This window comes from Galeopterus variegatus, unplaced genomic scaffold, assembly GCF_000696425.1.
Source record: "Galeopterus variegatus unplaced genomic scaffold, G_variegatus-3.0.2 Scaffold4910, whole genome shotgun sequence".
Classification (NCBI taxonomy): domain Eukaryota; kingdom Metazoa; phylum Chordata; class Mammalia; order Dermoptera; family Cynocephalidae; genus Galeopterus; species Galeopterus variegatus.
The window spans coordinates 14318-25173 of NW_007731021.1; the positions used below are offsets into that span (position 1 = coordinate 14318).

Sequence of the window (10856 nt, forward strand, 5' to 3'; positions counted from 1 at the left end):
AGTCCATTTCTGTTCCCAAAAGTGTTAGCTGTGCTTTCTTTTCGATGAATACTCTGACACCTTAGGGAAAAGAAAATTTGTCATATAAAACCTGCAGCCTTTATGGAACCTTCTGATTCAAACACAAGTGAACTTTAAATAGTAACTACCAACATAAGTCAAACAGGAAGCTTCTGAACAGATTTCACGATTTCCTTGAAGGGATTAAGCACTCAGCTTCCCGTCTGCCCCCTTCTCCCACACACTAATCTATGTCAAAACAATTATAGTAGGCTAGACAGTTTTACACAAGTACATTCCATGACAATCCTGTGTAAAACTAGAATTTGCCTTTCACTAACACATCATACATTTTTCCAATTTGCAACATGAAGAATGTGTATATTCTCAGTGACAGTTTTGTAAAGATGGAGTCAATAAACTTTATGAAAACCCTGCAATGGCATATATACTTGTGACATACTGTTAAGCCTAGAGATATACACTGAACTGTGATAGAATGGGGTTATTTTAATAAGACATTGTTATTATATTTTAGTAAGAACTATTGTACAACAATAATTGTTTTGATTATGGGCCAGAAAACAGATAATATTCCCCAGTAATGATGTAGGTAGAGGCTGGCATCTCTGTAAATTCAATCAGTTTAAGACAGCTTTCCTCCTTATAAGAAATTGAGTCATTATCAATATTTAAACTATATGTAATTATTAGGTCACTTCTTCTTTATGATGAAAGTCTAGTTTATGTTCTTTTATGAGTTGAGTTTAAAAAAATGTATTAAAAATGTCTTTATTGGTTAGTAACTTCAGTTTAATAAGAAAAAAGCACACTTAAGAATCCATGCCTAGTCCTCCCACACAGGCAAGAGCTGTGTGCTAGCTGAGAGCACACCTCCAAAGCATAAAAACGCCACCACCACAAAACCCATAAACAAGCTCGCCCAAAGTTGTTGCATTACTTACTCTTGTTTTAAACAGATTTTAACAGATCATTGGGGGGTGCAGGGGAGCAGGAAGTAATGGCAAATAATTAAAGAACTGAAATTTTTAATGAAAATTGGAAATACAGAATTCCTCAAAAGCATGAGCTGACATTACTTATTTGACATAGATGTAAAACTGCTATTTCACAAAAATCGCTAGTTGATTCCCTCTGAAGTTTTACTTTTCTGGACACACTGATGACCTTTCACAGTTGAAACAAACAAGCTTATCCGATAATCTATCACTTGTTTACTAGCCTCTGGAGAGAACTGATTGGGTTCAAATTTTCACTAGGCCACTTACTAATGGTATGACCTTAGGCAAACTATTTAACCTTTCCCTGCCTCAGTTTTTTCATCAGCAAAACAGGGATAACACAGTATATCACCCTCATTTGGTTGCTGTGAATAAATCAGTTCATACACGGAAGCCCATCAAAGGCCGCCTAGCACGCTACACTGTGAGCACTACTTAACATCACACCTACCATTATCACTACTCTTTACTTCATGCTGCACAAGGCTAAATATTTTAGGCAAAACGAAGTGCCCAGAAAAAGTTTGTTAAAACCTCACCATCTTGAACAACTTCTTCATCAGAATCTCCTTTTGTCTTCGTATAGTCTAGAGTATAAGAAAGGCCATTACAGCCCCTGGTTCGGACACTAACTTTCACACCTACCTGAAAAAGAATTGAAAACTAAACTTAGTTTTAAAGTAGTACAGATTAAACAATTATACAAATAAAAACCTGGCTATTTAATATTATTCATTTTCTCACAAGCTCAAAATAAATATTAGATTTCTGGCTATAAAATGTCCCTGTAGGAAGAAATGAAATTGGGAACAAAGATATAAAAAATTTAACTATTGTACAAACATCATTATAACACTAGAGGGATCTAAAAAGAATAAAAACCAATTATTTATAAACAAAACAAAACAGAGAAAAACAAAACCCCCCAAAAAAAGACCATTATAATCACTACCATTATAATCACTACAACCCTAACAAAACAGCTTGCGTGTTTTTTCCTATTTTCTTTGAGTCCTTAATTGTAGAAATAAAAATTTTATTCTCTACTTTGTTTTTTCCACTTGAGACGTCATTTCCCACGAAATTAGCTTTCATGATCATTTGCATCTAATGCCCACATAATCTTCCACTGCATGTTAATTCCAATGCATGTTAATTATTAGACATTTAGGCTGGAAATACTTTTTCAGGGAAGAGTTTTAATTCCAAAAATAAATCATCACTTTTTTTTTTAATGAAAAAGTATCTGATGGCAGAGATGCCTTTCTAAAAAACTGCACTTTCTTAAAAATGTTTTTGTTCGATTTCATTCTGTGAGATGTTCTCTGGATGTCTCCCTATGGTTAGGGCTCACCAAGGTTCACAGGCCATCATCTGGGCAATCATACTACCTCTACCTGGGGCCTTAATTCTGGGCCAGACTTGTGTAAACAATTCTTGAATATCAGAAAGCAAAAGACTGCAGTCAAGACAGACATAAGAAATTTAAAAAGTGACCAAACAGCACTTTTTAAATACCACTGTCTACATTAATGCAATTTTCTAACAGTATCTAACTAGGTTCTCTATCTTGAAGCCTATCTGCTTTTTAATTTAAGAACACAGTAAAAGTATTACTATAATAAGTAGTATTTCGCCAGCAGATTGTAATTCTTTGAAGAGCAGTAATGCATGCTTGCTCCAGGAAAGCAATCATGTGGAGGGAGGAAATCTGGAGAAGAGCATTTGTTAGAGTGCTGTCTGGGAGCTGTGGTGAGCCAAAGCATCTGCACAGTAGTCTCCTCTGTTCTTAACAACAAGGAGACAGAACCAAGGTTTTAATCACCTTTAGAATAACGGCTTAGAGAACCTGGCAGGGAATTTCACTTATTCAGAATGATAAATGATAAACTGTCTAGTTGAAATTCTGGAGCACACACTGTAAGTATTTGTTTAACTTAGTTTTTATCTTTATAAGCAGGAGGAATCAAGTAAGCAGAAGTCCAAATATTAGAAATAAATAGACACTTATGAGTATGTGAAAATACAGCTTTAGGTAACTGGAGTTTGAAAAAGGGATTGCTCGTGCCATAAATTACACGTTTTCATATCAACTGAAACACACAGCCTTCAAATCTACAAAGCTAAATTCCTGTTTCATTTGGTCAATTTATACTCTAGTCATTAGTTGATCCACATTGAGTTGGAACAATGATATCCTTTAGCATTCAATAATTCTTAGGAAGGAGGTGTGGGAACTCCCATTACAATGTAACATAGGTCATATGAAGGAACACAGAAACCACTACCACAAAGTCTACTAAATACTAAGAGTCCATTACTTGAAGTGATTTACAGCGTTCCATTGCAATTAACAATACACTATGATTAAGAGGATGCACACACCACTAACTCAATAATTCTACATCTAGGAATGGATTCTAGTTAGGTGCACTGAGCCATGCTTACAGGTTTACAACAATGGGCCTGACACATTGCAACTAAAGAAATAGTTGTTGAAATGATGTTTATGGCAGCACTGGATGCAGTCAACCCAAATGACCTTTAATATGCAGGACTGGTTAAAGAAATCAAAGTTGTTTAATGGAATATACTATAGGTATATGCAGCCACGAAAAAAGAGGCGGCAGATCTTTATATAATGATATGGACCCCATTATGGACCAGCTGCAAAAAAAAAAAAAAAAAAAAAAAAAAAAATCCATTGTACATAATGATATGGAAAGATCTTGAAACTATATTATTAGTGGTAAAAAGCAAAGTGTAACCACAGCAGGTATGGTACGCTCTCATCTTAGGAAAAGAGAGACACACACAACAATTACAAGCACAGTCTCGGCCAGTCGTTCCCCTCAGGGAGACATTTTTGGTTGTCACGACTGAGGAGGGGAGGGGATGCTATTGGCATCTAGTGGGCAGAGGCCAGAAATGCCGCCAAACATCCTACAATCCACCTTAAAACATCAACAGTGTGGAGGCTGAGAAACTCTGGTCTAGCCACATCAAATGTACAGATTATATTTGGAAGGATGCTAAAAGGTTACTTCTTGGAAGGAAGAATGACTATGAAGAATTTGGGTTTAAAAGAGTTACTTCCTTTTCACTGACTAACCTTTTGTATGATGTGAATTTTTTAAAGTCATGAGCATATTTTACTTTTTAAGTTTAGGTGACTCTCTTTTTCTTACTATACTTTTTGTGTGTGTGTGTGGTTTGCTGGTAAGAGGATCCAAACTCTTGACCTTGGTGTTACAACATCATGCTCTAACCAACTGAGCTAACTAGCCAGCCCTTACTTTTTAAATAAAAACCCCTGATTAATAAAAGTCATTAATAAAAGTCACAAGATAAATTTATTCTGGAAATATAACTTCAATTTTTCTACTACATATTTGACTGGTTTTACTTACGTGCTCAGGCTTATCTTTAAGAAGCTGTTTTATCTTGTTTACTGCTGAAGGTGTCTGAAAAAAAAATGTTATTAAGTTTTTAGCTATAAAACTTGCATTCTTCAAAGCCTTCATTAGTCTTTAACAAGTTCATGTGACAAATTTATGATCCACTCTTACCAGATTTTATACAAAAACACATGAACTTTACTCAATTCAAAGCACTGTCTTTATTTTTATTTTTTAAAATATCTGCTAGCAACATCCTTTTAATCGTGCTCCCCAGTCCTGGTTAGCTCCCTGCCATACTCCCTGTGGTATTATCAAGGGACTCATCTGATTTTCAGAACAAGTTAGAATGACTGAACAGGGAACAATTAGGATTTTTTTTTTTTTTCAATTCTAGCTTTGAAAATTTTTGTATCTCAGTACCAGGTAGAGCTAAGGACCCTCCTTTGCTCTAATTCTATTTACATACTTGGACAACTTTGTGCTTAGGTATAACCAATCTGGGAAACAGCATAAAATCTTCAACTAAGTAACACGCTTCAGGGCCTAGTAGCCTTCCAGTATCAATGTGCTCCCCCTAACAACAAAGAAACTCAGACTTTTTCAAGAAATATAAGTACAATTAATGACTGCACTTCACCTGAGATTTGACCCGTGAATTAAAATTTAAGAGATTCATTGAAATATAATGATGGTTTTAAATTTACTCATACATAAATCACAGGACATGACTTTTTAAACTAAGGAAATATCTTTGAGTTAAGATAGTTTGTCTCATTAAAAATAAATTATTTCCAGAATATTTTTGCTGTTAATGGGAAAAGGCACCTTAGATGAATGTGTCGTCATAGCAACACTCTTTTACTTTATCCAATGCTGTAAGGTTTCTGTTTCTGTAGGAGAAACTTTTTACCCTCAATACTCTATTTCCTTAAGTAATTCCCCAAGGTAATTTTCACTTTTTGCTATTTAAGAAAACAAAATAAAAACCCAAATCTAACTCCATGATTATGTATACTAAACTTGAGCCAATGACTACAACCTATTTTAATTTCATTATAAATCTGGCATTTTAATGTCTAAAAGATGACAGATAACAAGCTACAGTATATTTTGTTAAATGCATCCTTTAACAGCCATGGCTTGCATTACGGAGTTGTTTCCCTTTGTCTTTTCCTATTCATGTATATACATACACATATACTTATATACTTATAATCACAGTATATATATACACAGACTTGTCACCTCCATTTAAAAAATAAAACAAATCAGGATTCGGATCCCCATACTGGCCAGCCATCAAAACAAAAACAAAAATTTAATATACCATTTTTTTCATTTGATATGTAATAATAAGCATACATTCATCATTTATTGAGTAACTTCTATGTATTCAATGGCTTATATATATCATGTTTTTATTCTTACAATTCTGTGACTTAGATATTAAAGATTAAGTAACTTGCATAGGACTAGTAAGAGTGAAGAGTTATAACTCTAAAAAAGATCATTATTTACAATGACTACATAATATTTCACCAACAGTATTGCTATGGTCTGAATGTCTGTCCCCTCCAAAGTTCACGTGAAAGCTTAACCCCCAATGTGGCGGTGCTGGGAGGTGGGGCCTTTAAATGACTAGATTATGAAGGCTTTGCTCTCATGAACGGATTAACTGATTCACAGATTAATAGCTTAATGGATAAATGGGTTACCATGGGTATGGTGCTAGTGGGTTTATAAGGGGAAGAAGCACACTTTGCCTTCTTGCCATGTGATACCCTGTGCTGATTTGTAATCTGCAGACTTCCCACCAGTAAGAATGTCCTCACCGGATGTGCCCCCAGGACCATGGACTTCCCAGCCTTCAGAATTCTAAAAAATAAATTTTGTTTCTTTGAAAATTTCCCAGTTTCAGGTATTTTGTTGTAAGCAATAGAAAACAGACTAAGAGAGAAAACTGGTACCAGGAAGAGGGGATGCTGCTCATAACAAATACCGGAAAATGTGGAAGAGGCTCTGAAACTGGAAGAATTTGGAGAAGCAGGCTAGAAAAGAGCTAGATTATGGTGAGGGCCTAGAAGACAAGACTAAGAAAAGTTTAGAACTTGTTAGAGATTGGTTAAGTGGTGGTGACTGGAGTGCCAATAGAAATATGAATAATAAAGGACATTCTGAGGTTCTCAGATGGAAATGAGAAGGAATTCATTGGAAATTTGAGCGAAGCTCACCCTTGTTATAAAATGGCAATGAATTTGGCTGAATTGTATCCATGCCCAAGGGCTTTATGGAATGCAGAACTTAAGAGCAATGAATTAGGGTATTTGATAGAAGAAATATCTAAGCAGCAAAGCATTCAGGCTGTTGCACAGCAGCTTTTAACTGCTTACAGTAAAGTGAGAGAACAAAGAGATGACTTAAAAGATAGAATTTATAATAAGAACTGAAACAAGAGTATTAATAGTTGGGAAATTCACAGCCTGCCCATGTAAGGAGCAAAAAGACACATCTGGGAGAGTGCCAAGGTTGCTGCAGAGTGACCACCAGTTGCTAAAGAGATTAGCACTGATAAAAAAGGGTCTAGGTGCTATGCATCAGGACGACTGGAAAAAGACTCCAAAGGTATTGCAGAGATCTTTGAGGTTGCCCTTCCCAGGTTGCCCTGCCCTAAGAAGGCAGAATGGTTTCCGAAGACAGGTTGAGGAATCCTCCACAGGCTAGTTGACCAAGGCTGTTTTGGGATTCTTCTCTCTAAATTCTGGCACAGTGCTCCTGGGCTGCCCCACTTGTAGCTAAAATGGCCTGTGGTGCAGCTTCTGGCCATTTCAGAAGATACACACTGTAAACCTTGGTGACACCCATGTGGTGTTAAGTCTGCAGGCTTGCAGAACGCAAGAGCCTAACCCTAACCTAGATTTCAATGGATGTATGGAAAAGCCTGGGGGCCCAGGCAGACACTTGTAGCATGGGTGGAGTCACTGCAGAGAGACTCCACTAGAGCAATGCTAAGTGAAAATACAGGATCAAAGCTGTAGCAGAGAGCCCCCACCAGCATGCAACACCAGCCTGGGAGAGCTGCAGTGTAGGATAAGCCCAGGAAAGCTGTGATGGTAGGGCTGTCTGAAGACTTGGAGACCCAACTGCTGCACCAGTGTGTAGAGGATGTCAGATACAGAATCAAAGAAGGCTATTCTGGAGTCTTAAGACTCAGTGTTTGCCCTCTTGGGTTTTGGACTTGCTTGGGACATGTAACCCCCTCCTTTTGGCTCATTTCGCTTTTGGAATGGGATTACTTGTCTTAGGCCTGTCCCACCACTGTATCTGGGAAGTAGATAACTCTTTTTGATTTCACAGGCTCACAGATGAGACTTTTGAACTGGCACTGGAACATGTTAAAACTTTGGGGGTATGAAGATGGAATGAATGTATGTGAGAAATACATGACCTTTGGGGAGCCAGGGTTGGAAAGCTATGGTCTTAATGTTGATCACCTCCAAAGCTCCTGTGGAAACTTGATCCCCAATGTGGCACTGTTGAGAGGTGGGGACTTTAGAAGTTGATTGGATCAGGAAGGCTCTGCCCTCTTGAATGGATTAATGAATAAATGGGTTACCATGGAAATGGCACTAGCAGCTTTACAAGGAATTGAACTCTCACCATGTGATACCCTGTTCCAACCTGAGACTATGCAGAGTCCCCACCAGGACAAAGGTCCTCACCAGATGTGCCCCCTGAACCTTAAACTTCCCAGCCACCAAAACCATAAGAATTAAATTTGTTTTCCTTATGAATTACCCAGTTTCAAGTATGCTGTTATTAGCAACAGGAAATGGAGTAATACAAAGATCTATTCTAAGGTACTTAAGCATTCTCTTGTTGCTAGACAGTTAGGCTACTTCAATGTTTCTTGTGTAGTATCTCCTAAATTGCCTTCGTATACAAATCTTAGAGCTTGGTCACTGTTCAAAGGACTTCTGGTCCTTGTCCAACGAATTAACAACTCCTTACTGCACATTAAGCATCACTTACCCCTTCTCAACCGGGTTCTACTAGGAAGTTAAACTCTAAGGCACACTCTGTTCACAATGAATCAACTTCTCTCCATGCATCAAGAATGATACTGGCTGTGTTCCATCATTCTCTCACAGAACTTTGACTGAGCTTTATGCATAGCTGTGGGCCATTCCTAATCCTAAATTAGGGTTGCACTAATTCTGACTTGTACAACGATGGAAATAAAGGCGTCTGCCAGCAGGGTAGCATTTAATCTTCGAGTTCTTTAATCATATCTTACTGTGGCTCCCACAAGTTCAATTCCATTTATGAATTCCCAGATATGTAGGAAAATTGGCGGGGGTACCATCCATCCTCCTTGATAGTCTCTGCAGGTACCTAAGGGTACTCACAATGATGTTGTGGCCTTAAAGCATTCGATCAAGGAACCATCCTTGATTTGCATAAATGGGCAGCCTATCATCTGTCTAAACCCTTCTCTCCAGCAAACCTCTAATTTTCCCCAGGATTAACATCAGTTAATGCAGATAATTTGGTGCTGACAACGTTGAATCATGTTTTCATGTCATCAACTATTTTTCCTAGCCTCTTGCTGACTTCTGGCAGACCCTACAAGTACAGTACTTTTCAAATGTTACAAGATGTCAAATTCCTGATGTCAAAATTTCTATATCTGAGTATCTTTATCTCTTACCAGTTTTATTGAATTATCTCTACTTTTGTTCGCTCTTTTCTGTCTCCATTCATTAGGCCTTTGATCACCTCACTGCTTTAGCGTTTGACAGAACATGTTGGGGTTAAAAATCTTTGCAAAACACTTGAAAATTAAGCACAAACATCAATAAAGGCCATAGTGTCTTGAGACTGGGGTACATACACTAGGACTAAAATGACTGCAAGCCCACTAGCACAGGTAGTGGTGGAAAGCAGAACTGATGTGCTTTCTCTGGCATCAGCTTTTAGGAAAGGTCACAGAGGGAGGAGCTTCTAAAGTCAGCCATTAACGTAAAGTAGGTTTAGACTCCTGCAAGTTTATCAGCACAGATCAGCCAGGCAACGCGGAGCCTGTGTAAACTGAGAACTGCTAAGATCACATGTACTGAAGAAAGAGTGAAACCAGGCCTGAGAATGTGAGATGTGTTGTTATCCCTAATATGAGGTGGTGGCAAAAGCTTGGCCTAGCACTGTGTCTATGGCAGGTCATCCTGAAACACAACTGGTCTTGATAAATGTCTACTGAACGAGTAGGAATGGAGAGAAAGGGAATGACTCAGAAATTTTGAAGGAACAGGTAACATGCTAAATGATGATGGAGAAAGCAGAAGCAATAGGCTGTCTCAGCACCTTCTGACTCTTCCTGGATCTACCATTACCAGTGGGAGAATTCTTTCAAAATCTGAGTAATTTTTACTGAGATTGAGGCACAAAGTAGGAGTTGTGCCTAATTCTCAAGACCTTGGATAATTCTAGATTCCATGATGTATCATCCAGACATGAAAATGGGCTTGATAGTACAGAAGAAACGTAATAAAGAATACAGTACGATATATAATCAGGATAACCTCAAGGGCTTAAAACATGGCTCTATTATAAAAAAAGAACTCTCCCACCCGATCACGACTTTCCTCTGTTTTGCCAAAACGAATTTCCTGGCAATGGGCCTTCTTATGGCATTAGATGGAACAGAATTCGTGACTCACATTAAATAATCTGTTTTCGTAGTCGCCAGGAGAACGCTTGCACAAAGGCTTCTCCTTAACTAAGAGTGGGGTGTACGTAAGAAAAATGCTGAACTGCTCACAAGTTCTCCTACTGGGGTGAAAATGTTTCAGCACTAGACAGAGGTGATGGGCGCACAACACTGTGAATGTCTTAAACGCCACTGAGCTGACTCTTTAAAACGGTTTATTTTATGTCATATGGATTTTCCCTCAACCAAAAAAGCTGCACATTACGACCGGGAAACGGTACACTCGGTGAATTCTCTAAGAACCTGTAGTTTGTATTCTGGTGCCTTTTAAGTTGTTCGACCTTTCACCAAGAAAACGCTGTAAAGTCCCGCAGGGTGGAAATCTTCTTTTGTCCTTTGTGAGAGCCGCGGACGGCAGGACACAGGGCGTCTCCGGAGCCCTCCGACCCCCGGGACCCCCGGCTGAACCCTTTGTGCGCCGCAGCTTTGATCTGGGAGGGTGGGGGAGGGGCGCTTTGTTGTGCTCGCTCTCGCTGCGGACGTTCTCGCTCTGACACTGCGGCCCTCCCGGGAGCTCCGCCCTCCCCGTGCCCTCCGTGCCCTCCCGCGTTAGCGTCCAGATGTCCCCAGCACTCGGCAGGTTCACCTCTGAACAACTGTCGAGCCGCAGCGGGCAGGAGCCCCGAGGCGCCCGGCCAGGGCCGCAGCTGGGCTGACACCCGCCCCGCC

The 10856-nt window shown here is 39.0% G+C and overlaps 1 protein-coding gene across 1 annotated transcript; it reads right to left on the reverse strand.

Moving 5' to 3' along the window:
- Position 1: 1 nt before the first annotated feature.
- LOC103603996 (iron-sulfur cluster assembly 1 homolog, mitochondrial-like) lies at positions 2-4631 on the reverse strand (the record flags this gene model as incomplete). The annotated part of the gene is made up of 3 exons (XM_008588575.1): positions 4433-4631; positions 1562-1667; positions 2-60 (listed from the first exon to the last, which is right to left on the reverse strand). Coding segments are annotated over exons 1-3 (279 nt in total), but the record flags the coding sequence as incomplete, so codon positions are not given.
- Between the last annotated feature and the right edge of the window lie 6225 nt (positions 4632-10856).